Below are 26,767 nucleotides of genomic sequence, written 5' to 3'. Positions count from 1 at the left end.
ACTCATTTTAAAACATGCCATTTGCACATACCCCATACATCATATGGTCTCGTAAATTATCACCAAATAAATATACAAGTGCTGTTATTTGTACACACTTATTCATCATATTGTTGGTCATCCCTTTAATAGAAATGAGCTAAGAGCTCCATCGTGGTATAAATAGTATTATTGTAAATATAAACTCTATAAATATTTTCTTTTATACGAGTATATGTGTGTGTGTTGTAATTTTATATATCATCCCTTCTATTACTTTTGCATCAAAGAATCACAAAATTTGACTTTTTGAAGAAAAAATACTTAATGCAGGAGTGAAAAACTTTGGTGACATGACAAGTTTTAGAAAAAGGCCAAAATGCAAACATCATGTCGGTGGTCCTTGAATTGAAGGCATATGTTTCTCTCTTGCTTTGGCTTGCTTCCTTCCTCCCCTTGACAATTCATTGTAAATATCTTTTATTGGGGCCATTCTAGTTCTTAGTCGGTGAAATGCATATTGGGGACATGTTTTTTCTTTTTCTGGATTCTGGTGGTTCGTTAGGTGCGAGAGCAATAAAACCAGATGGCATTAACTCTCGCATCATCCCTATCTATCATTTTGCCAACTGGTCAACCATTATAATTTTTTTTGGATTTTTAACTTCAATAATTCCTAAATTTGTATCCAACTAAAATGAAATTCTGGGTATAAATTCATGGACCTCTATGATTCAAATTCTTCTTCGTTTGGATAAAGGAATTGAAAATTGCATAGAATTCTTAAATGACATAATTTAGATCTCCATTGTTTAAACGTTTGGCAATTAACAATTTTAGTGTTTGAATTTATGAACATCAAATTTTGAAAATGACAAAAATTATAGTGAAAAACGAATTCATGCTCAATAGAAGTAGTGAAATGACGCATTTTTTGGCGGAAATGAAACTTAGGAATCTTGACCCCCAATTGCCTCAAATTTTTTCGCCCGTCATTTAATAATTTCCATGTTTAAGTTGTCAAAACAATGGAAATATCAATTTTCCCTCTTTAATTCTCGTCTTATAACCAAATCTAGATATATATATATATTTTAAATTCAAATTTTTAAAAACATATCATATGAATTTAATATTATTGTTTTGACTTTTCTTCTCTCTCTGCATCTCATTCTTTTCTTCTTCCTCCTGTGACTTGCTTCTTCTTCCTCATCCTTTTTCTCCTTCTCCTCTTCTTCTCTTCTTCTTCTCCATCCTCTCTCCTTTGCCTCTTCTTCTCAGTATATGTTTCTCTTTGGTTTTCTTTTTAAATTTTTTCTATTTGCTTTTTTTTTTCCCCAAATTTTTTTTATGTTCCTTTTTTTTTTCCCCGAAAATTTTCTCTTTGCTTCTTCTCAATATACTCTGTCTTCTACTTCTCCCTCTGCTTGCACAGTCATCATCATCTCACATTCACCATCGTTGCACAATCGCCGTGTCCACAACCTATAGTTCAAGCTGCGAAGTCGTTATCTCCAATTGGTGCTCGCCGAAACTGACTGGAATTGACTGCGATGCTGTATTGGGGTCACTGCGTATGGCTGTGACAGTGGGGGTTTGGATTGGTTGCAGATGCTTGGGTGGTCGATGGTTGTGGAAGGCGCTTGGGTAGTCGATGGTTGCGGCAAGGGCTTGGCTGTTGCAAGCGCTTGGGTTGGGACTAGCTTGTCCCCCCTCTCCACGCGGGTCTCACTAAGAACACCTAAGGAGGTGTTTTTGGTGGGGCCAGTATTAACAGTCCCACTTAAAACTAGAACTAAGTGAAAACAAACATGGGATAAAAATTTGTCTAGTCCAGTCCAAGCTTAGAAGGTGTACCAAACGAGCCCTAAAGGTCTCAGTTCTTCTCGGTTCAAAACACTTGTTTTCAAGCTTCATGTTCTCCAAGGACCACTCAGCTTAAGGGGGGCTGTTAGACTAAGGCCTGACGTGGATAAGTCTACTGAGCTTTTGAATTTGAATGTTAGTTCTTTATCCTCAGGTTCTGTTGAATGAGGAGCTTTGTGTTGTATAGAACTCTATCACTTAATAGCTGATATCCTGGTTTGTAGGAACAACTTTCTTATTTTCAAACTTGTACTTATCAATACATTCATTATAAATATACAGCTGCAGCCATATTGGCTAAGCAAGCTTTTCACACCATTTCAAAGTCTTATAGCAAGTTCACTATTTGTGTAAATAATCTCGCGGGAGAATATTCGCTTCTAGATCCTTTGCCTTTTAATCTTCCTTCTCTCTCTTCATCGATTCCTGTATAAAAAAAAAAAAAGACTAGAGTAAATAGACCACACCCGGAGGGTGTTGGCTAAAGGCCCTCCGATGACTAAGTTACTTCTATTGAATCTAGGTGAAACAATAGTTAAAAATGGTACGGAGATTTCTCTAGGGTGAGAACCGGGTGGTCGGAGCCATGTGTAGTGGCCGGAGCTGTGTGGAGAAAATATGGAGAGGAGAAAGTGGAGAGGTCGGCGGCAAGGGTGTCGCCGTCGGCTAGGGAGAGAGAGGGAGAGAGCTTCGGGTATTTTTCTCGAATTTTAGAAGTACCTTGAATGATGAATGTAGTCATCTATTTATAGGAGCCTCGAAGGCTAGGGTTTCGTAGAGAATAAAACTCTTATTAGGAAGGAGTTTATTCTTTACCCAAATTGTAGAGATTGAGTCCATTAGAGATTTGATTGGGATCCAAATCTCCTAATTTGATGATAACTATATATTCTTATTAGGATAATATCTGAATTAATGATATTATCTTATTAAATAAAGATAATATCATATAATTAAAATATTATCCCTATTAATTAATTGGCTAATTAAATTGGTTCAATTAATTAATTTAAGGAATATTATTCTTTTTCACATGACGTGCTGTGATTGGAGGCGAAAATATTTGCTCCCATGTCCACTCCATCACATTGTCAAAATTGGATCCCAATTAAATCAACTTTTATGATGCGCTTCTGCAAATGGTATTTGATCCAACTTGGAAGGATGTAATAATGTGGTAGAGAAGACTATGATAGCTATGCATTAGTTGGGTTTGGAGTAATCATTTTGATTTTTTTTAAAAATCGTTTGTAAGCCAAATTTACTATAAAAAAAAAAAAAAAAAAAAGAAACTTATGGAAGTTGATAATTAAAATTGTTTCCACATATAATATGAAATTTTCACATCGCCGTACCATAATTTCCACTCCATCAAACGACCAATGTGGATCCACCAAGATGAACTCCTAGAGATGATTTCTGACCCAACCAAAAAAAGAAGTGTCCTGATGATCCGGTGATCCACCAATGCCCAGTATTGATATATTATGGGCATGGGTCCCACATACCTCGCCAACTGTATTTTTACCATCGCCTATAGGATCCAACCTTAATCTGCGTGTGGGTCCCGTGAGACATCCGCGTTTGTTTGACAAACTGAGAAAGCAAGTGAGCACTGTCAAAGTGGTGAAGCTCCAAACACTTATTAATCAAAGTAATTTAACAGGGGCTTATTAGGAAAAGTATAATTTCTATATAATAAAAAAACCAATCATCTATTATATATAAAAAGAAAGGTAGAAAATGTTAAACATTCAAAATAGCGTAAAAGTCCTTATAACGACTTAGAATGTTTTTTATTAAAATGACTAATGCGATGATTACATGTAAAAAGTGGTCTCATTGCGGAGGCATGATGGCACGTAACATGATTAGATTTGTTTATTTTCATCACATAGATGCATGACGGTGCACATTTAAAAGTTAATTTTCATTTTTATTTATTTTTCAGAAAAATATTAATTCTATATATTTTTATGAAATATCACCAAAATTGCTATTTTAAATTGTCTGGTTCATGCTGTCCTTGATATATTAATACTTTCAATTAATAGCGAGAGAGACCGTGATCTCATGTCGTACTTTATTTTATCATTTTTATTTTCTTTTGTTTGCGCATCAACAGAAGAAAAAAAAAAAAAAACAATTCCCCATATATGAATGTCAGAAGTTCACAACCCAACTGATAATCCCATTTAAAGCGCTTTGAGGTTTTTTCAGAGACTTATCGACACGTCTCACCGCCATTAGACTGAGCAGTGAATCTACCACCTCATCTCCACTCTCTCTCTCTCTCTCTCCATCATTTCACACATCAAAAAGAGTTGAGATTTTCCCTTTTTCTTTTGCTTTTTATTGCCTCCTCTGTTTCCTGTTTCTCTGATACGTCTGATAGATCTCGACCCTCTGTGTTCGCTTTTCCTTATGCGATTGGTAAGCGATCCCAGTCATCCCGCCCCATTTCTTTTCTTTTTGTACGCAATTGCTCTCTCCTTTTTTCTTTTCTTTTCTTAACTAATCTGTGTTTAATCAGCTGCTTCAATTAGTGTTGTCTTTGAGTAATTAGAGTTGGATCCACATACGCCATTTTTGTTACTATAGTGCTGAATTGAATCTAAACTCAGCGCAGTGAAGCTCTTTTCTCTGTTGGATCTCATTTGGGAAACAAAAACTGTACAGTTTTAATCAAAGCTCCAATCTTTGTTTCACTTACCTACTATTTCTAAACAAACAGAGCATTACCCAGTATGGATTGCTTACACAAGTTTTCTGCTTTTTATAGTTATTAAACACTATGCTTGCTTTGAACGGATGCTTAGTGTAGAATAACTACAAGGTTTGATAACTCTAAATGCTCTGTTGGTTTGGTGATTGATTTGTCAATTTATCCACAAGTCATTTATGTTCTGAACCCATCTGGAATCTTGTAATTATAATAGTGTTTATATGATGTTAATTTAAGCAAATTTAATGCTGATTTTGTGGTTCTTGATACACAGATTTGTGATGAAATGTGTTTGTACGTGAGATTGCTGATTTGAATTTTCATTTTTCAGATTGTGTTTTCTGTTGTAATAAATTTCTGTGGTAATTATTTCAGGCGCGCTATGGCTCTGAAAACGAACGCAGATGGTCGGACTAGGAGCTCAGTACAAATATTTATTGTAGCTGGTTTGTGCTGTTTTTTCTATATATTGGGTGCTTGGCAGAGAAGTGGGTTTGGGAAGGGAGATAGTATAGCTTTAGAGATTACTAAGAATGGGGCTGACTGCAATATCCTTCCAAGTTTAAGTTTTGAATCCCACCATGCTGGTGAAGCTGGGAAAATCGATGAATCTGAATCGAAGCCCAAAGTTTTCAAACCATGTCATCCTCGTTACACTGATTACACCCCATGCCAAGATCAGAAGCGTGCAATGACATTCCCAAGGGACGATATGAATTATCGAGAGAGACATTGCCCTCCGGAGGAAGAGAAGTTACATTGCCTTATTCCAGCACCAAAGGGATATGTAACTCCATTCCCCTGGCCAAAGAGCCGTGACTATGTACCATATGCGAATGCACCCTATAAGAGCTTGACTGTTGAAAAGGCTGTCCAGAACTGGATCCAATATGAGGGTAAAGTGTTTAGGTTCCCTGGTGGAGGAACACAATTTCCTCAAGGGGCAGATAAATATATTGATCAGCTTGCTTCTGTGATACCAATAAAGAATGGGACAGTTAGAACTGCACTGGACACTGGTTGTGGGGTATGTTGTGTTCCACCAGTTCACCTGTTTCTTTAACCTTGACTTCCATCTGTTTTTATTTTCACTTTCTCTTCTTGAGAGGAAATTTAACACGTTCTTCTATATGTGTGATCCATATGATGTAACAATGGTATATTTTGCTCAGGTTGCCAGTTGGGGTGCGTACTTGTTGAGTAGAAATGTTCTTGCCATGTCGTTTGCACCCAGAGATTCCCATGAGGCACAGGTCCAATTTGCTCTTGAAAGGGGTGTACCTGCAGTTATTGGTGTTCTGGGAACAATAAAGCTGCCATATCCATCCAGAGCGTTTGACATGGCTCACTGTTCTCGTTGTTTGATTCCATGGGGAGTAAATGGTAAGAATTAGATACACCAAACTCAGAACACTTCTACTTGGTATGAATTGTTGATGTCTAATAAACAGTAGTCATTTGTGACATTAAATTTTTATCTTTTTATGCACAGATGGAAAATATCTCATGGAAGTTGACCGAGTTCTTAGGCCTGGGGGTTATTGGGTGCTTTCGGGTCCTCCAATCAATTGGAGGAATAATTACAAATCATGGCAGCGTCCGAGGGAGGAGCTTGAGGAGGAACAGAGAAAGATCGAAGAAGTTGCAAAACTTCTTTGCTGGGAGAAGAAGTCTGAGAAGGGTGAAACTGCCATTTGGCAGAAGAGGGTAAATACTGATTCATGTGGAGACAGACAAGATGACTCCCATGCTACCTTTTGCAAATCTGATGAAGCAGATGCCGTCTGGTATTTTCCTGTACTTTACATTGTGTTTGTCATTCTTTTTAAATGGCAGGCCTTCATTCAGTTATTTATTGACAAAAGAAATTGATCGATAATTTCTCCCTTTATAACTTTACATGCATCCAATTTGTGTTCTCAATTTGCGACCACTTTTGAATCAATGTTAATGGTATTCAGATATTATTGCACTAAAACTTTAGTAGTAGCACAGGGTTTGTTATCATCTGCATTAAAAAAACCTTGCTATATAAATTTTAGTTTTAAATTTTGCATCAAAAGGGCCAGAGGTCTGGCCCTGATACAAATAAGAAAATCTCAGTTTTGAGCTTTGCTTATCTGCTTAACATTGATATACGTTTATTTTCTTAATTTGTCTTCATTGTGATGGGTATCAGGTATAAGAAAATGGAGGCATGCATAACTCCATATCCTGACAGCAACAATGCAGATGGATCTGCTGGTGGGGAGCTGGAGCCATTTCCGAAAAGGCTTTATGCTGTACCCCCTAGAATCACTAGTGGGTCTGTTCCCGGAGTTTCTGTTGAGGCCTACGAGGAGGATAACAACAAATGGAAGAAGCATGTAAATGCATATAGGAGAATCAATAAACTAATTGACTCAGGAAGGTATCGCAACATAATGGATATGAATGCTGGTTTGGGTGGTTTTGCTGCAGCACTTGAATCTCCAAAATTGTGGGTCATGAATGTTGTGCCCACAATAGCTGAGAAAAATACGCTGGGTGTCATATATGAGCGAGGATTGATTGGAATCTATCATGACTGGTACCCTATTCTGAACTTCTCCCACCTATCTGAAAATTGTTTCTCTAAAGCGTCCTTTTAGCAAATTATGCGGAAATTCCTTCATTTACCATTCAAGTATATTACATGCTTTCTGGAGTATGTGCTTTGAAGATACCTATTAGTATCTCCTTTACGGCTAAAAATGTCTTCTGGTAGCTGAAGATTTGTGTTAAACTTCAAAAAGTGTCACAGAAGTAGTCTGTCTAAATAGGTTGACGTAAAATATTTTGAATTATATATACCTATCCCTTTTTCCTGCAAAAGAAATGTTGCTCCCATTTTATGTCAGGTTCTGTGTACCATTATGTGCTAAATAAGTCCTGGAGCATAGCTCATCTGTCACAAATGTTGGTCATTTGTTAATCATTTATTCTTTTCTGGTGATGCTATTTCAGGTGTGAAGGTTTCTCTACTTACCCAAGGACATATGACCTCATTCATGCCCATGGTGTTTTCAGTTTGTACGATGGCAAGTAAGTAGTATATCTTCATTAATAATTTATTTCTAGGCTTTCTTAAGTGTGCTTTTAATCTTCATGAGAGGGTTCAGAGGTTGGTATGAAAACAGTATACAAGAAGAGCGCTTAGATCGTTGTACTTTATTGAAGAAAGCCTTAGCTCAATCCTCAAATGCTTTTCTGTAATCAGTATCCAATGAGATATTTGGTTACAGTTTCTTATAAATAATATAAAAAGATAAAAGAACAGTTACTTGGGCTCAATACATAGACAGAGGTGTTAAGCTGATTCTCTGGCTGTTTCAGTAAGCATGGATTGACCCTGATACTGTTAAGCTCATTTAGCTCAATCCCAGTGACATTCTGAACCTGTTTAGCTTCTTTCAATCTTGGGCCTCTAACTTTGTGCTTTTTCTGGATCCAATGTAGTCTTCATTTGGTCCAAAGTTGAGTCGTTCCCCTGAGCACTTCGCTTAAAGACAAAACTACATAAAGCCTTTTAGTTTGAGGTGTAATGACTCTTTTGGTTATGATAGTATATGTACATCTAATCCCAACTATTTATTAACTAGTCATAATAAGAATCCGACTGCAATGATGAGCAATAGTATATGTATGTCTAAGATGAGTGGTAGCTGTTAAGTAGTGATTGGGATGGCCATACTTGCAACAGTAGACGTAGAATCACCCACTTCCATTCCAGATTGTTTCTTATGCTAAATCAATTCAATGCTTTGTTTCTTTTTTCCTTCTACTCACAAGCTGTATCAAAATATATTGCAGATGTGATTGGGAAGACATTCTTATTGAGATGGACCGAATTTTGAGGCCAGAAGGTGCCGTCATATTCCGTGATGAAGTGGATGTATTGATTAAGGTGAAGAAGATAGTTGGAGGGATGAGATGGGATACCAAAATGGTGGACCATGAGGATGGCCCCCTTGTTCCAGAGAAGGTATTGGTTGCTGTCAAGCAGTACTGGGTTGCAGGTGGAAACTCCACCTCCACACAATGAATGCTGTAAAGAAAAGCTTCGAGGCCTTCGCTTGGATCTAAGCTGGCAATGTTCTCTGTTACAAGTCCTGACACGGATGTGTATTTTTCCAGTGAGCACTTTTGCTGCCCGAGTACTTCATATACTTCATAGGGAGGAGGGCTTACACAACCTATGTTTGCTAACTATCTTTGGCCATGCTCCGTTGTAATGATTTATAAGTAGACAGAGCTACAAAGCTATGCTGGTATGGTTTACAGTATCATTCATTTTACTAAAATCCCTTTATTGTCTTGTACGCCGCTAAGGCCAAACAGATGAGCAAATACTAGCCTCCTTAGTTGACTCTCAAAATTCTCAGTATGATTTGCAGCCTGCAGAGTTTAATGATAGTTTATTTATTCGCTTCATTCAGTTTCCTTCCTCTCAAAACTTAACAAACTCTTGGTTTTTTTTATATATATAAAAATTATAGATTTGCTAATACTTTAGTTATAGCATTTTGAAGCCACTGGGATTTAGTTTAGCCGTGATTTGTATATGATAATGAATGCTTGTCATATAAATATGAAATACATTAATGAATCGATGCAAAATCGGCATGGAAGAAAGCTGCTTAAATCTGACCACTTGGTGTCAAGAAGGAGGTCTTGGACTTAATTGGTGAAGTTTTGTGTGGACTGAAAATCAAAGACACAAGCCAACAAGGAGGCAATTTATGGTATAGATTGTGATGGGATGGAACGAATGAGATGCGTTGGTTAGAAATTCAAGCCTGAAGACAATAAATGCGTGTAATGTTCATATCCTTTCATATGTTCTTCAATTCTTATAAATGATTTAGAATTTCAAGAATTAGGATGCAAGTCTGGTCTGGTTAACTTACCAGAGTCCATAACCATGAATAACCAAACCGGCACTGTTTGCAACTTTTCATTGTATGCCTCAATTATTGATGCATAATTCTCTAACTGATCAGAAAAACTTGACAGATCAATGGTGTTAAGACTTCAGAAGACACTGCAATCTGTCTGTAGATATTGAGACGACAAAGAATTTGTGTCTTAAACTATTATAACAAAGGAAGGAGGATGGGGGCTATTTTCTTTTAAATGGCTTTACTTTACTTGTATGACAGATCAATTTTAGGTGCTGTCAAATAATTATTTTTCTCATATTTGGATCCTGGCCCTCCTCATAGGTCAAGTTGGTAGTCATATCTCATATCTCCTTTTAGAGAGAAAATCACAAGTTGAAAATTTCTTTGGTATTATTGAATTGGATCCCATCAAGTTGTATCTATATAAGATAATTTTGTTCACACCTAATCTAAGATGTTTAAATGAAATTTAAAGCACCTTGTTATCACATCCACAAATATGAAAACGAACCAACATTTACGTACTATTTGACAGACTTGATGGAAATGTGAGTCAGATAATGTTAAGAAAATCTTATCAATGAAAATTTCCTGTTGATAAAAAAATGACAGTATGTCAATTAGGCCTAAGGCACATTGGCCCTACCCTCTTAATGAACAACTTTGCATGTTCCATGAGCCTACATATAGAACTAGAATTCTCAACTAGCAAATCAAGCCTTATCTTATCTAAGCCTCTCTGAATTCATCAACCTCTCTTCTTTTTCTTCAATCCAATTCCTCTTTTTTATAGCAGACAATAATCAAAGTTCCTCCATGTTGAGTTTCTTTCACCTTAGTACCTGAGGGGATCTTAACAGACTACTTTTTTGAATTTGAATAATTGTTCTTGTCTCTGCAGCTAGAGTCTAGAGATCTTGTTCTTCCAAATACATCATCCCAATTGCTTTTCACTTTTCAAAACTCGTGTACCTTTCTTCTCTTTGGTATTTCCAAAAAATTTCTGTTGTTTGGTCTTTTTCCTTTTCTTTTTGTAGTTTTGTGTGCTTCTATCTAATTTCTCCCTAGCCTCTAGACACAAATTCATTTTTCTCTTCTTTTTGTTGCATAAAGTTTCTTCGGAAAATTTGAGGTCTCTATGGCTATGGTTACCTTAAAATCAACTAGCAAGGCCAACCTCTCACAAACGTTTCCCTGTGACAACAACAAGAACCGTGATGCCTCCTTTTCTTCATACTTGAGTAGCAATGAGGAAACCCTTGTACGTAAACTTGTTGATCAGTCAGGTGAGGAACATAACAATCACTTGGCAACAAAGAAGGAAGAAGATGAAGAAATTGGAGTATTTGGAGCTGAAAAGTACTTCAATGGAGTAATGGACGAGGAGACTAGCCCAAAAAGCGGCAGCAGCTCAAAGAATTACCATCATAACAAAGAGAAACGAGTTCAACCTGGAACTCCAAGTGTTCGTTCTGAATCAAGTTGGAACAGCCAAACTTCTCTATTGCAAAGCCGGTTGAGAAATCCTTATCAGAGTAATACAAGCAAGGCACAGAGACGGAAGAAGAACTTTTTTGCAAGCCTTGGTTGCAAATGCTCTTGTTCGGATAAGCATTCGGTTGATGTCGATGAACATGTTGGTGAAATCAGCTTCAAGAAGAATAATGGTGCTGCTAACAGTGGAACATTAGTCCATGGCAAAGCAAGCACAACAAGCCCCATTAACAACAAACCTGCAGCTGTAGTAGACCTTGTTGGTGAAGCTCTAGTTGAGATGAACAACAGCCAAAAGCTTGATAAGTTGGGAGTTGGGTTGAGCAGAGAAAACTGTTTTACTTTCCCATCTTCAAAACCTGGGATGGGGAGTTTGCCAGTGAAGATGCCTTTTCAAGAACAAGAAGAAGAAGAAGCAGAGAAAGTGAGGAAATCTCTGGAGGTGTTTGGTTCTCCTGTGTTTGAGAAAAGGAACAGGTCTTTAGGCCTTGACAAAAGGCTAACAATGTTGCCTTGGGATGAGTTTCCTGCAAAATCTGGCGGAGTGATATTCAATAATGAGTCAGATAGTGATGCAAGTTCAGATCTTTTTGAGATAGAGAGCCTCACAGGCAAAGCCAACCCTTGCATGACCCCAACAACTTGTTATGCCCCAAGTGAGGCAAGCATAGAGTGGAGTGTGGCCACTGCCAGTGTTGCTGATTTCTCTGTGATGTCAGACTCTGAAGATCTGCAAAGGCTAAGTCCAATGAAAATGGTTCCAAACAACACCAGAAATGCCAAAACAAGAATGAACAAAGAGATGCCAAGGCATCGTTCCGCGGCTCTATTGGGTTGTAAGAGCCAAAAAGCTGTCAAAATTGCAGGAGATGCCCACAAAACATATCATCATGAGAAGTCCAACTTTGACCAACAGATGATGCGCCGCAACAGGCCAGAATCATTCGTGCCAGCAACAAGGTTTCAAGCTGAGACGTCCCCTAATAAGTTGACAGGCTTTGACTCAAGAGTACAAGGGCAGCATGCTCTTGCAGCACAGTCTCGTTCGCATTCACCACATGCCTCACATCTTTTGTTCATGTAGTGAATTAAATCTAATAGTTATTAAGGTAGTACATATAGTGTGTGATCATAATATTCTCTAGAATCTCTAGTACCATGTATGATTAAATATTTTTTCCTGATCTGCAGTAGTGATTAATTCCAAAAGTTGATCTAGTTGTTTCTTTAATAGGGTTCATAATTCAAATCCTTTCATGTGTTTTCAAGTATGATTAAGAGTCAGAGCAGCCTGGCATTAAAACCACCTTCCTGGACAATGTATAATACATTCTAACTAGTTTTCATACTAGTTTCTGCCAGTATTGTTTTTTTTTGCTTTTGGCAAAAAGTGTAAATTGCTGGGCTGCTGTTGCAAACAAATTGGTCTGCAGTGTGCAGAGAGGCACGGGCACCTTTCTTCAGGCGTGCATAGGAAAGTTACTTTTCAGTTTTCAAATGCTTCCTCTGCCATGACATCCTTAGAAGGCTACAAATCTAGCTTTCTTTTTCTTGTATATTTGCGATTTAAACCTGAGGCCCTTAACACTCCACTTTCAATGCACTTCACAAAGAAGCAACTCAAAACTGGAGCCTAACATGACTGAGTTGTCAAACATCTTGTCCATATTTCCTCTTGAGGACCACATCTGAGGTGATATATACCAAATTTAGAAAGCTCTAGACACTCAATTACCACAATCCTTTTTGATTGTCGGCTGTGTAAGCTGTAAAAAAGGAAAGCCTTCAACTAATTAAACTACCATGTAAGAGTTAAACAGTTAACAACTTTTTTACACTTGTTAAACTACCATAGAAAAAAATGGAGCAGAGAAATTGTATGAACAGAAAGCTCCCCATCAGGGATGGATTTGGTTTTCCTTTTTGTATTAGAAGAAGCAAAATTATAATCACGCATAAAGTGCTTTACTTTAGGGACCCTCACCCTCAGGGGCTAGAAATATTCCATAAGGTCCAAAAAAAAAAAAAAGTTCAACCATGAAGGGGCCAGAAGCCAGAAAGGTTCCCATGTGTCTCTGAGTATAAGGTTCCAAAGTCTTGCTAATAATTCAATCAATTTAGTCATTTATATCTGTAGCTGCATCTTATTCTTTTCCATTATCCAGCTATTTAATGTCTAGCTTTCAATTTTAAAGCAAAGGAATGTCGTCCAAAATTGACACGCTCCCGGTGAAACATTCATACCCATTATAATTGCATTCATACCCATTATAATTAGATTAGAACATAATTGGATGTGCAATCAAAATCTGCAACTACCTTATAAATACAGTGGACCATTTTGTTTCAAAACCCTGGACCAGTCTTTTTGGATGTGGAAAAATAGCATGCCCACTTGAAGAAGAGTCATTTTTAGCCGGTATGTTTAACCATTTCATTGCTAGATCTAATCCCAAATGAACAATAAGTATAGTTTTTGCAGAGAAAGTTTCTAACTTTATGTGTGTGTTGTTTGTTGGGCAGAGAGTAGATTTTAGTCTTAGAAACATTCCAATTGTCTTGTATGAGGTAAATAATAAGTTACAAAACACACAACACAATGGCATGAGAAGACACAGTAGAGAGGTAAGGAGACAAGCATGTGCAATTGTGCATGTCGATGAGGTGAAGATGTAATTCAAGATCAAGGCAGAGAAGGTTGTTGGGCCATAAATGCTCGAGAACACACACGCATGATAAATCTCAAACACACAACACAAGTGAAAGTCGAATTGGGTTGTGCTGAATTTGTAGCTGGAGGAAGCTTTCTGTGGTTAGAATATCAGATCAAGTATATGCTTCAAAATGGCGAACTCAACTATATTGTTAGGTAGGGCATATATACATGTATTATATTTCAAGTATCACACACACGTTGACGATAATGATTGGGAACCACTCAGAAATCGTGGCGAGGTAAGCGAATCATGCAAAGCTACCGTCAATCTTTGGAAAAACCCCATGATAATTCAACAATGATGTGTCGGTTCCGGAAAGAATATTGGTAAAAAAAGGTTCAAGTCCCTTTTGGATCCATAATATCACCAAGAATTTTCAACTAACAATCAAAATTTAAAAGGTTTGTTTGATGGTGAAAATTTTCTAGAGAGCGAGCTTATCACACAAAATTACCAGTTGATTAAGCTGATAATTCTAGTTTACCCGTAAACAAAATAACCATTTCCTTAGTAAATTATCGAGCTTTAAACAAAAAAACCCAGAGAGTTTATTAACAGAGATCGAATAATATGACACCACCAGAATGTTGATCATTACAGCATGAACAGGAATTGGAAAACAATTTAGTGAAAATGAGACTAAATGAGCAAGTAAGCCCCCATAACAATTGCTCCAATATCAGATGCTCAAACCAAATTGAAGCTGCTGTCAGATTTTATCTCGATAAATGAATTCTCAGTTCCACAACTAAGTTTTAAAACTCATTCGAAGAAGAAAACAAAAGAATAAGGCACAACAATATATATGTATATACAACAAACTATGCAAGCAGTGAGGTTCCCTAATACTGGTACAATCAATATAGATTCGTGTTTCCTCAAGCAAGAATCAATTCTCCTTGTCTACTTTCTTAGGCCGCACTTCAAATCCCCCACCTGCTCTCTTCTCTAATGAGTACGGCATATGGGTACCAAGTATCCTATCCCACATAACAAAGAACGGCTGGGAGAAGTTGTACTTGCTTCCATAGAGCTGGTGGTGGACATCATGGTAAGCAGTATTATTACTGAAAAATACATGGAACAGGTTCCCCGGAAGCCATAATCCACAATGGTCGTCTACGGTTTTGATGGTGGCAAAGGAGAAGAAGAATATGGAGGCTCGAGGAGACATGCCAGAGAGGAGAAAAGATAAGGCTCCACCAATTGTGTCAAGAAGAAGTCCCTCCACAGGGTGATTGTACAGAGCTCCAAATGCATAGGGCACAACAAGCCGGTGATGTTGGGAATGGATATGTTTGTATAAGAACTTGTTGTGATGCATGTATCTGTGCATAAAGTATTGCCAGGTATCCAAAACAATCATTGCAGTAACAAACTGTCTTGCTAGATCAATGAAAGAAGGCTTTACACCTGAATCCCCACCATCATTTCCCGTCACCTATACAATAACAAAGTACATTAAAAAGAAGTCATAAGACACATATGTCAAAACCATCAAGCATGCATGAGCATATCATAGATGATGCATCAGGTCTGAATTTTCTCAACCAATGTAACAATCAGAACACTCGAGTAGGGGGCTGGAAATGAAAAACAGCTGATGGCAGGGTGCAGCAAATGAAAACAAAATTGCCATGACATTATCCCCAAATCAATGAGACAATTACAGTAACGACTCGCCTTCATATATCAATTGGGGCTTAAATAAAATGAAAGTTCCCCTAAGACTTTCTGAACAAAGCTACATCAATGGTAGAATCAAAAGCAAGTGAAGAAAAAATGCAGAATCCATTGCAAATATTTTCCTTTTACTTTCTGAAGGTGAAGGTGGACACAGCTTGAGTACTTCTGGTTGACCTGTCCTCTAACTGACCTAAGCAGCCCAATTTTCTATAATAATGTAACAGTTTCCTCATATGGAAACAAAAAAAATGAAAGAAGCTCAGAATTGACGAGTAATAGCATATAACAAGAAGAGGATAAATTTAGGATCAGGATTACTAAAGGATTATAACGAGAAGAGGATAAATACAATGGACCACTAAAAGCTGAAACTTAGTTAATTAGATAAGTTATGGATTACCCAATAGCATATAACAAGAAGAGGATAAGAATTATGAAGATGATAATATATTAATCACACAACATCAAAAACCGCAGGAACTCCTGTAATCATCAAATTGCCAACCATTGTTCTAACCATTTATGAAAATTCAAGATGTTATGCAACTAGGCAGAAGGTTTAGTAGCCTGCATACTACAATTATCATACCATAGAAGTAACACACTGAATACACAAATTCATTTCACGGAGAAATTTATATGCAAAATCAACAGAATTTTGGCCCCAATTTTCTTCATCAGAATTCACTACCACAAACAGTAATAATTACCCACAAAACAACTAATCTTGCACAATTCATAAATCAATATGTTAGCTGAAGCTTAGAAGATTCTCGATCATTGACCAAATTTTAATCTTCATGTGAAATGAAAGAGAAAAAAAATGAAGTGATACCGTAAACAGGAGGATAGCAACAATAGCCTGAATGGTTTGCTGAAGAAGAACCCCTTTGACCACCGTTCTCTTGGACACCAAATTCTTCTCATCTTCGTCTTTCCTTGTGTGAAGCCGGTAGTTCTCAAACGAATCCAGAACCACATAAATCCCCGAGTATGCCCAATATATCAAAACTGGGACGAAAGTTCCCAATAGCTCATCAGAAACCTCAAATCCCATCTTTGAAAAAGGAAAAACGATGATCAAAAAGGGAACCCAAGAATCGAAATTTGCATGAGATAGGATGATTTTCCCCAAATAACCCAAAATCCTAAATAGGAGAAGAGAAACCTAACCCTAACTAAAATAGGCCTTTCCCACTATTATTGACGTTGGTTGGAATATAGAGTTTTAAAAATGAAATTTTGAGATAACATTTATCAATCGTTGAAGAAGAAGTGGGTCAAGTTTGGATTTTTAAAATGAGAGCAGGCTCGCTAGACTCGTTGAAATCAATGTTCGAGAGAGAGAGAGAGAGCCAGAAATATCAAATATTCAAACTCTCGTATCGTTTGTGGAGGTTTGTTTTGGTGTTTGTGATTTCACATTTGTGGACGTGAACTTGCTACGTGGCCCTTCTGCGGAAAGACCTGGCGTCGGTCCCCCTATTTCGTAGGAGTTTTTACGTCGTTAAGCAGCCAATTGGAAAGGTACGTGGCATGTTGTGTCCGCACGGGAATAAAACTGGGGACCTACTCTTTTTTTATTTCAGGGTTTGCCTTTCTGTGGGACGGACAAAAGAGGACACCGGGTTTGACTGGAAAATTACTGGAAGCTTTTTCTACCGTTTCAAAGCCGACAATTCGACCCGAAGCGTAAAAAGTCCAAAGTGCCCTACGCACGTGTCAATAAGAAGACTTGCACAATAGCCGGTGAGGACTATAATTTTTTATTATTTAAATTTCATCTTTTTTTGGGGGTATTTTCATAAAAGAACATTGCAAACAAGCAATTGAGATCCAGTTAATGAACTAATCAGCCCAGCCCAAAACACAGCACCTCATCATATATTCATGGCTGAAGTTTTGGTACTTGTGATACATTTCACTCAAAGTTTGCATATGATTTCTTTGGATATTGATAAGTTTGTTTTCACATGTCGTCCTATACAGCCTTCAAGTTCTGGGCATCGGGTACGTCCTTGAGAAAGTCTAGCCGAGTTTGTCTGGTGGGCTTGCAAAGAACTGAGAATAGGCAAACACACATGGTTAGGTTCTTCTATCTCAATGTGCATTTGGGCAGTGTGAAAAAGATAAAGTAATTGCCTTCAAAACCTTTTGCCTTGGTTTGGTTATTTGATGCAATGACAGTGGTTTTCCAACCCTCATAGGCGTGCTCTTCCATCTTTTTGTGCTTCTTGTAACTTGAAGGCTACAAGTGCATCAAACAGTTACAATGTTACATTTCACTATATCCAAATCTTTGAATTTATGTTTTGCCAACAAACGTAATGAGTTTCAAGGAACAAATAGAATCAGAATTAGCTTTTATTACCTCAGTTCCTTCATCAGATGAATAACCACCATCCTCAAGTTTTCTTTTCTCTGGCAAAACATCTAGAAGTTCTGCACGCAAACAATAAACATATACTTACATAACATAGGAAGTTGTCTGAAAAACCAAAATTCTAGGGGCTGAAAAAATCTAAAAAGTTCTGCTCCACGGCAAAGTTAAAACATAAAATCAGCAGCAGACACCAACCTCGGTTTCCCTTGACATCCTTGGGATCTTTCTTTTCCTTTTCAATCCCACAAATATCAAAGCACAAGTCCTTCATGGAAGTAGAAACCTGCGAAAGAAGTTGTCAAATAAGATAGAAATATATAATGAAAGATAGAAAGAAATTATGATTGGCAACAGGAGGGACTATTGCAGTAAGAAAGTTTGTATCTTACCGAAGAGAATTCAGATTCAGATGCACCACAGAGCTCAATCAACTTAAGTTTGTCTACCTTTAGCTGCAAACATACAGGATATGGCAATGTAATTAGTGAAAACTATAGGGATGGAAGCCTCTTTTTTTGGTCCCTGAATCAAGTGAGAGAGGGATCAATAATGGGATACCTTGTGTTTTTTGGCACACAAGTAGAATGCCACGGCAATGAAGACAGGTCGAGTGAAGTCAGCACTTGCCCGCCGAGACGCTGGCAGTGATGCAAGAAACCGACTCCTGTAACTGAAATATAAGAGTACAAGAAATTCATACTTGGAATCAAGCCATTTACCAAACAACATCCCTAACCACTAAAATATCAGGCAAAGAAATTTGTCTTGTCCAAAGGGTCTCTACTTATAATTGTTTAATCCTCTGGGACCAGACAGCATCCCTAATAACTAAATTATCCAAAGGCATGCTAAGCCAACAAAACTTGATGTTCAGAAGCATTTTGTCGAACATCTAACATGTAATATGACAGTCCCATGCAGAAAAACAAAAGAGATTGAATTTGCATTGTGGAAAGGAAATTGAATCTTACAGAGACAAACCCTTCTGCACAAAGGGGATGATCCTAACGCACCCAAACTGAATTGCCAGTTCTCTAACATCCAGCTTGTTCCTACACCACCACAACATACAATCCAATCGAACAATCAGAATCCACTAAAACAAAAATGGCATAAAAATTGGAACAAAGCAAATGAGAAAACGAAAACCCACTTGACCCCAAGACCGTTCTGCATGGAATTGTAGGATCTGGTGTAAGCCTTTTCAGACATCCCACTCAACCTTATCGCTTTTTGCCGATCGAACAGAAGCCCCGACCTATAAGCCATTCAACCCAAAAGAATTACAACCACAAAGACCCAATATGAATCTTAAAACGCACGCAAGAGACTATGCAAAAAGAAATTTTTTTGTTTTCGTTTACCTTGTTGCGGCGATTTCTAAGCAAATCACAGCTTTGCATACCTCACCCTGCAAATCATAAGCAACTTGATAAATACCCAATTCGAAAAATCAATCAAACAAGGATTTGGGGTTCGAATGAAACTTACGACGCCGATTATAGAAGAGTCAAACTGGATGTCACAGAGACGGCGGAGCTCGGCGGCTCTGCGGATGACGTGCTTGGAGTCGGAGAGGTCAAGCTTCCTTGCTATGTCTGAGAGATCCATCTTTCTTGAGATGGGCTCTCACAGTTTGTCAGGGTTTGGCGGAAAGAGAGAGAGCGAGTGAGAGAGGAGTGGGTCTGGCATTGGCGTTGCCATTTGAGCACTTGATTGAAATGGCGGGAGATGAAATCGGTGGTTTTCGCGCTTAAAAGATTACACTGGATTTCCCGGGTAGTTTTTGGCGCCGCTGCGAAATTAAAGATCACGTGCCCGCTGATTTTGTAAATTGCTAAACGCGATTTCCCGGCTAGGGGTACATTAATATTCGTAAATTTTGTATAAAATGATATTCTGTGGGGTGATCCATAAATAGCAATTTCATTTTAGAGTATAGTTTATATATATATATATATATATATATATATATATATATATATATATATAGCCTTTCTGCACGCGCTTCTGTGTTTTTGAGAGGTTTTTTTTTTAAAAAAATTTATTTTATTTTATAATTAAAAAAGATAATAGGTAGTTGTGTTCCATAAAAATATGATCCATTATTTGTTTTTTTTTTTAATTTTAATTTTTTTTAATATGAAAAAGTGTGAATTTACCATATTATCCTTATTTAATTAATAATTTAAATTTTTAATATTTGCATTAACCAATGACATTTCTAGTATTTTGAATGTTTCACCATTTTTTTGCTTTTTGCTTTATATATATAGATATATATATATATATATTCCATTTTTATTAAGGGATCCCTTGAATAATTTTATTTGAGAAACACCCTTTAGGGTCCTCTACAAAAAAATTTAACAATCCAAACCATCTATTTTCACATATTCATTTAGATATCATCCTTGCAAAAAACTATGCAAATTGAAAATTATTAAGGCATCTAATTGAGACTAACAAAATCAATGAATACAATGCTTCAAGAAAGTACTTGAATTTAAGTAATGTAATTTAGGGGTGGGCATCTCATCCGAATTATCCGCGTACCGACCGTACCGTACCGACGGTATGGTTAACGGAAACAAAATTCCTAACCGGACGGTTTAATTATTCCGATCCGATCCGTACCGAAATATTTGGTTTGGTTAACGGAAACAAAATTCATAACCCGACGGAAACCCGTACCGATCCGATATTTATACTTATTTTATTATTTAAATACAAAACAAGAAACCAAAGGTAAATACAATCAGCATTTTGTATCACTCTTTTATCACCACTGTATCACTTCTTTATCACCATTGTGTCACTACTTTATCACCATTGTATCACTGCTTTATCACCATTGTATCACTTATCCGAGTACTGTAGCACTTTTTGGTCAGAGAGGAATTTATGAACTTCCTATGTTTTCCAGTTTCGACCTTTGTCCTGTTTTTTACCTGTAACTTTCCAACTGTTGATCCAAATTTTATGTTCTTTATATGGTTGGATTCAGCATGAAAAAATAAAGAACCCAACGCGGAACAAATGTCAAAATCATTTACATAAATGTAGAGAATTCAATAAAAAGAACACTCAAAAGTTCAAACAACAAACACAAGTGGCTCCCAATACATCTTGAGTACATATTGAATTAGGTTATTAGATTTTTATATTTTAAAAGGATAATTTGGTGTATTTGTTCAAGAACTTATGTTATGTGAAAGTATTATAAATTATATTTTTATTAGGATGTTTTTATTACGGTAGTACCGGCGTACCGACCCGTTCCGAACCGAATGTTAGGTTAACCGATCCGAAGTCTACCGAAGTCTTTGGTTTGGTTAACGGAAGAGAAAATGGTCTACCGAAGTCTTTGGTTTGGTTAACGGAAGAGCCCTCTACCGATCCAAACCGATCCGCGCCCAGGCCTAATGTAATTGAGTAGTCAAATGATATCGGATTCAAGTGATTTTGTAGAAATGATCTCTGAATGATTATCTACAAAATAGACAGTTTGAATTTGTTGGCGCTAAATCTGAACAGATAGAGATGAGTGCAACTTACAAATGAGATGGACGATCGAGAGATCGATTGAGTATTGGGAGCCGATTCTTCCTGTCCTTGGATGCCGATCCTGAATAGAAAGAAGTCGAGACTCGTAAGGTCTATGGTACCGGTGTGGAACCAGCCTAAGACCCTCCGATGCCGAAGTAAGTTTGTTGTTTTAAGAGCTCTTGCTGTTGACCATATAAAAGTATAAAAGTCAAGCTGAAAAGTCTTACCCCTGTATTGTAGTGGAAGGGGCATATTTATAGAGGGGATTTAGTATGCTCTTAGTGCTCATTTTCGATGTGGGACTCGTGGGAGGGCCCTATGAGGTTGACACGAGTCCTTAGATATTTCAGGCGGGTGCTTCGAGGTAGATTCTGCAGAATCGGTAGGGGATACCGATTGTAGGCTGTGTTGGGCTTGTAATGATCTTTTGCAGCTTTGAGACAACATCATCAGTAGCCTATGCCGATTGTCCGAGGCCTTGGGTGCTTGGGCGAGTTTATGAGATCCACGTGTCGTTGTATGAGTGGAGGGTCAGGTATGGTACAAACAGTAGTCCCCCAAGTTGCCGATTGAGAAGCTTCTCGGTTGGGGACTTGAATGTGTATTCGGCATTCTGACCCGGACACAATGGTCCCATAGTGACGATGGTGGTATGTAGTTCCAGTTTGGAGGCGAGAACATTGTTGTGCTCCTGCATTCTTGCCATATCCTGCTGTAGGGTCTCCATGCGAGCCTCCAGGGTGGTCGGTCGAGCAGGTGTTTGAAGCAAGGGAGTTGGACTTGGCTCGCCACCGAGGCCGAGGACGGGGCCATCGGTAGGGAGGGCCGAAGATGGATTCATTTTTTGGTCTCAGAGTTTTTGTTTGAGATATGGGTTGATCGATAAGCGATTCCCACAGACGGCGCCAATCTGTTGGCGCTAAATCTGAACAGATAGAGATGAGTGCAACTTACAAATGAGATGGACGATCGAGAGATCGATTGAGTATTGGGAGCCGATTCTTCCTGTCCTTGGATGCCGATCCTGAATAGAAAGAAGTCGAGACTCGTAAGGTCTATGGTACCGGTGTGGAACCAGCCTAAGACCCTCCGATGCCGAAGTAAGTTTGTTGTTTTAAGAGCTCTTGCTGTTGACCATATAAAAGTATAAAAGTCAAGCTGAAAAGTCTTACCCCTGTATTGTAGTGGAAGGGGCATATTTATAGAGGGGATTTAGTATGCTCTTAGTGCTCATTTTCGATGTGGGACTCGTGGGAGGGCCCTATGAGGTTGACACGAGTCCTTAGATATTTCAGGCGGGTGCTTCGAGGTAGATTCTGCAGAATCGGTAGGGGATACCGATTGTAGGCTGTGTTGGGCTTGTAATGATCTTTTGCAGCTTTGAGACAACATCATCAGTAGCCTATGCCGATTGTCCGAGGCCTTGGGTGCTTGGGCGAGTTTATGAGATCCACGTGTCGTTGTATGAGTGGAGGGTCAGGTATGGTACAAACAGAATTAATGAATTATAATTCGGAATGGGCCTTACAAAAGTGTCCCTCAAATAAGTTATTTGAGAATCCCTCAATGAAATTTCTTTATATATATATATAAATAATTTTTGGTGGCATGATCAGTTGGTGGGTGAAGCTAATCATAGCTGGACCAAATCTTTATGGCGTGTTTGGTCAAATTTATTCAGTGAAAAAAAATTTAATTGATTAAATGCTATTTGATGAGCCTGGCAGGCAGTGGCACGAAACGAATTGGATTCAAGATTTAAATTGTTGGCCACCTTGAGCCGGTGACTAATCTATGTAAAAGTAAAAGATTTGATTTGCCAACTTGTTAGATTCAGAAAAAAAGCAGAGGAGGGTTCACATAAGAACAAATGAAACTACCAAGTAAATCTATTTCAATATCCCTAACCAGTGCCATCTCTTTCCCTCCTCTTTTTCTCCAAGCATAACAACAATTCAGATTTCAATCCCTAAATCACTTGCTCTATTCCAAACCAGCTGAAAATTGCTTGTGGAAGATCTGCTCGATCAAATGAATGAACGCCGGTGGTGCTAATTCAATGTCTCTGTTGTTGGATCCTCCGTCCCGCTGCTATTAATCAACTGGTAAAACAGTGATGGCAGTAATATTAGTCGTCAGAGGAAAAAGCACATGATATATAATAGAATATGAAGTGGAGTAAGAAGAAGCCGCAATGAGAAAAAAGTGTCTATGTCTATGTGTGAGGGTAGAAATTTTAACATACCATGGAGCCAAGTTGCTCATATGCTCCCATTACTTTAGGATCTTCCTCATCTTCATAACCGACTTGTATTATTCTCGGTCCATTGACAGACCAAAAGGCTCTTAGACCTGCCTCCTGGAAGGCGATAGAACCATACATGTGGTTAAATGTTGTGAAGAAACTATAAATATTGCCAATGAGAGAATAAAACTACAACAAAGATAAAGAGAAAGGGGGACAAATAAAATAGTGAACCCAGAAAAAAAAAGAAAAAAAGTTACTCATTTGACCTGTAACGAGATTAAGTATATTGCCTCCAGTGCTTGAACACGAATTTCAGGATCATCAACTGGTTCACGCTCAATTGAGAGAGCACTCCCAAGCTCAAGTGGCATTTTAGATCTATCCTGTTCACTATAAATCTGGGCAAAACTTACCAGATCAATACAAAATGAATCCAAAAAAAATGTGTAGGATAGTAGAGAGATAAACATATGAAAGTCTCAAAAGTCAAGAAGATGCTGAATGTTTACCTTGTTACCAGCAACTGGCAGAAGCAGAGCTGGCCAGAGAAACTCTGAAATCAAAAGCAAATTCTGAAGCTGACTCTCAGCTTCAAAACAACAGTTGCGAATAGTTCCAGAAACCTAAAAGCAAACAAATATCTCATTAACATAAGTAAGCAGTGACTAACTAACTAAGCTTCCCCTGGTTAGATTGGCCCCCAGCTTGGCTGCTCAACCTTGACCAGAGTAAGCTGTGCTTGATAGCTGGAAGACTTTGAACTCATTCAGAAAATCTAACTGATAGCTCATAAATGTCCAGATCGTAAAGCTTTTTTTTTAAGGTCCAGACTGTAAAGCATGATTACATAAAATTAGTAAATTAACATTTTGTTTAAGGACCTTCTCAAATAATTATCCTCTAATTTGTATGTGACCAGGTTCATCTTTTGCTTGGCTGCTACCAACTTAAGCCAAAGCATTGGTTACCTACTTTTGTTACTAACTGATGACAATCAAAGGTGAAATATAGAGTAAACAACAAAGAAGAGCTATTATCTTGCTCCTTTGTGGTGATTTATTGTACATACCCCCTTCCTTCTTAAAGGACTAGAAGAGTCGAACTGCCTAATAATCTGCTTTAAAAGCCCTCGCCTAGGGTCCAGTAAAAGCTTCCTGCCTGCTTCCTGCTTTGAGATGTTTACAAGTACGGAACCAACATGTTCAAATGGATCTTCTGATACATGTGCAACAAAAAAATGTAGTGAGTAAAGCATGCTAATATTGGCGACTGCAAACAAGAATCAACGTGAAAATTATACGTTTATAGAGCTAGAACTTGTGTATTTCTGAACTCTGTCAAGAACAATCATAGTAATCATGTGATCTTGGATCACCAAAGAGACATCTGGCCAACTAAAGGCACTTATGTCACTAGAAAAAAGAAATAAATGTCACAATCAAGGATTTTACGAGAAACTCAGAGATTAATTGGCTGAAACCACCCATTGATGGTGACCTTGGGGAATGTAAAATGATCTAGAGGAACAACAATGCAAACTTAACTTTTATGCTTCTCCACAAACATGTACTGAGTAGAAGAATTACCAGTTTTCAAATCTAGGCATTAAGATTACATCTTTGTGTAAGTCAAAACAAATCAATTTCAAAATTGAAAACGCACCTCTAGCTTCATCGGAGGATCTACAAAATGATCTCACAAGCTTCATAACATAGAGCCCTTGCATCTTCTCTTCTCCAGTCTAGCAAATATATAATTCACACTGTTACTAACTAATCTTTCATGGACGAAGCACAAATAAAGTACAATCATTATGTGACCAAAACATGAAAAAAATATTATTTCTTTATTGATGGATGTACATAGATAAATAAACAAAACTCTGCCTTTTTTCAAAACACCAAAAAAAAAAAAACGAAAATGCTTGTTAAGAGTGCAATTTCTCCAACAATGTTTCCAGGGGATTTGATAATCATAAGATGAAGTAAGAAAAAAGCCACACCTGCAGTAAAGAAGCAACACCAACATCCAACTGTGTGAGATTAACTAAAAGCATAGCCAACAATCGGCCAATACTAGAATCTGGCTTATATAAAATGTCCATAGCTGCGTTAATCATTCCCATTTCAACCATCTTTGCTGCTAGACCTGAATTTTGTGAAAGATTAACAAGAGCTTCTGCTGCAGGTTCTGAGACCTCCTGAGACATGATGTAAAACCAATTTTTATATTTCCAAATAAATACCCATCAGACCAGAGAATTGTAAGAACCAGTTAGCCTGCTGCACAGTGCTTATAGAATCAAAAACGTAAACTCAGTTGCTCTATTTGCATTACTTTGTAAACATCAAATTGAAGAATTTTATAAACGACCACGGGAAATAAATAAATAAAAGTTGTCAAGAGGAACTTCCATGCTAATTAAGCACCTTCTTTCCAGCTAAGAGGCGAGCCAATGAAGGCAGCAGCATCTTTGCATAATTGGCAAGAGACTGCAAGCCATCTTCAGACCCGGTTAGTCCCCGAACGATATCAACAGCTGCCTTCGTCACCTTAATTACAAAAATAAAAATAAATAGTTACCATCAAATCAAAGAGAAGACAAGTACGTTACATGTAATTCCCTTAAACTAATTAAATTCTAAAAATAAAAACCAGCTTTTTTCTTTTAATTACTAAGCGAGTAGGATTGTTTGCCAGTAGGATTAGTAAACTGGGTTGAGTTTGATCAAGTCTGTGTGAAGATTACTTACTGTTGGAGATGGAGAAGATAGAAATTCCACTAGTTCTTCCAGCTCCGTCGCCATTGTTATTCTTGTCTTTCGCAGCTCGCGCAGCGCAGCCACAAATCTCACTTTTTCAGAGAGCAGTCTCCGTGCTGAAGGAACTCATTTTGCAGCTATGACGTCGTATCCCCGTTCTACGTTTTGACCAACCAAAACGCAGCGTCTCGATTCTACCGTATGCTCCGCGGAGGGAATAACTTTCACCAACGAGCCAGACACAGTTCGGTTCGGCCCAATCCACAGATGGTTTTTTATTTTATTTATAAAAACACAATTTATTAATCAAAACGAATTTCACGTATTTAAATCACATATATATTTTTCACTATTTTTGTTCTCGAAAATTGTTTTCCACTTGAAAATACAAATTAATATATATTAAATAAATTTTGTAAAATTATTTATTGTTATT

At 37.7% G+C, this 26,767-nt stretch overlaps 5 protein-coding genes across 9 annotated transcripts; 2 read left to right on the top strand and 3 right to left on the bottom strand.

The window, feature by feature from the left end:
- Positions 1-4,028: 4,028 nt before the first annotated feature.
- Positions 4,029-9,022, top strand: LOC110751300 (S-adenosyl-L-methionine-dependent methyltransferases superfamily protein). Of its 4 annotated transcripts, none has more exons than XM_021951742.2 (7): positions 4,029-4,278; positions 4,946-5,597; positions 5,743-5,953; positions 6,063-6,357; positions 6,750-7,139; positions 7,556-7,633; positions 8,402-9,022. In XM_021951742.2, the coding sequence occupies exons 2-7, from the start codon at positions 4,953-4,955 to the stop codon at positions 8,631-8,633; spliced, it is 1,851 nt and encodes a 616-aa protein (XP_021807434.1). In that variant the 5' UTR covers positions 4,029-4,278; positions 4,946-4,952; the 3' UTR covers positions 8,634-9,022. The 4 variants fall into 4 exon arrangements, with proteins under 4 accessions (XP_021807434.1, XP_088111638.1, XP_088111645.1 ...); XM_088255512.1 differs by lacking the exon at positions 4,029-4,278 and adding an exon at positions 4,299-4,319; XM_088255519.1 differs by lacking the exon at positions 4,029-4,278 and adding an exon at positions 4,370-4,518.
- Positions 9,023-10,143: 1,121 nt separating this feature from the next.
- On the top strand, positions 10,144-12,449 carry LOC110751268 (protein PHYTOCHROME KINASE SUBSTRATE 1). Its single transcript, XM_021951707.2, has one exon. It carries the CDS (start codon positions 10,631-10,633, stop codon positions 12,068-12,070), a length of 1,440 nt encoding a protein of 479 aa, XP_021807399.1. The 5' UTR covers positions 10,144-10,630; the 3' UTR covers positions 12,071-12,449.
- A 1,938-nt stretch (positions 12,450-14,387) lies between these two features.
- On the bottom strand, positions 14,388-16,698 carry LOC110751387 (sphinganine C4-monooxygenase 1). The gene is made up of 2 exons (XM_021951845.2): positions 16,225-16,698; positions 14,388-15,144 (listed from the first exon to the last, which is right to left on the bottom strand). Exons 1-2 carry the CDS (start codon positions 16,444-16,446, stop codon positions 14,593-14,595), a joined length of 774 nt encoding a protein of 257 aa, XP_021807537.1. The 5' UTR covers positions 16,447-16,698; the 3' UTR covers positions 14,388-14,592.
- Positions 16,699-17,139: 441 nt separating this feature from the next.
- ORC6 (origin recognition complex protein 6) lies at positions 17,140-19,645 on the bottom strand. 2 transcript variants are annotated; one of them, XM_021951850.2, is made up of 10 exons: positions 19,264-19,645; positions 19,137-19,183; positions 18,926-19,030; positions 18,744-18,824; positions 18,331-18,442; positions 18,162-18,224; positions 17,968-18,055; positions 17,761-17,831; positions 17,532-17,637; positions 17,140-17,450 (listed from the first exon to the last, which is right to left on the bottom strand). In XM_021951850.2, the coding sequence occupies exons 1-10, from the start codon at positions 19,381-19,383 to the stop codon at positions 17,371-17,373; spliced, it is 873 nt and encodes a 290-aa protein (XP_021807542.1). In that variant the 5' UTR covers positions 19,384-19,645; the 3' UTR covers positions 17,140-17,370. The 2 variants fall into 2 exon arrangements, with proteins under 2 accessions (XP_021807542.1, XP_021807543.1); XM_021951851.2 differs by having other exon boundaries at positions 17,541-17,637; positions 19,264-19,641.
- Positions 19,646-23,116: 3,471 nt separating this feature from the next.
- LOC110751250 (ARM repeat superfamily protein) lies at positions 23,117-26,482 on the bottom strand. Its single transcript, XM_021951684.2, has 9 exons — positions 26,323-26,482; positions 25,999-26,121; positions 25,572-25,769; positions 25,232-25,310; positions 24,639-24,784; positions 24,079-24,192; positions 23,836-23,967; positions 23,567-23,680; positions 23,117-23,423 (listed from the first exon to the last, which is right to left on the bottom strand). The coding sequence occupies exons 1-9, from the start codon at positions 26,374-26,376 to the stop codon at positions 23,373-23,375; spliced, it is 1,011 nt and encodes a 336-aa protein (XP_021807376.1). The 5' UTR covers positions 26,377-26,482; the 3' UTR covers positions 23,117-23,372.
- Positions 26,483-26,767: the final 285 nt, after the last annotated feature.

Source organism: Prunus avium, chromosome 1, assembly GCF_965620075.1.
Source record: "Prunus avium chromosome 1, drPruAviu1.hap1.1, whole genome shotgun sequence".
Taxonomy (NCBI): domain Eukaryota; kingdom Viridiplantae; phylum Streptophyta; class Magnoliopsida; order Rosales; family Rosaceae; genus Prunus; species Prunus avium.
The sequence above is the reverse complement of the archived record's forward strand: the minus strand, read 5'-3'. Positions and strand labels throughout refer to the sequence as shown.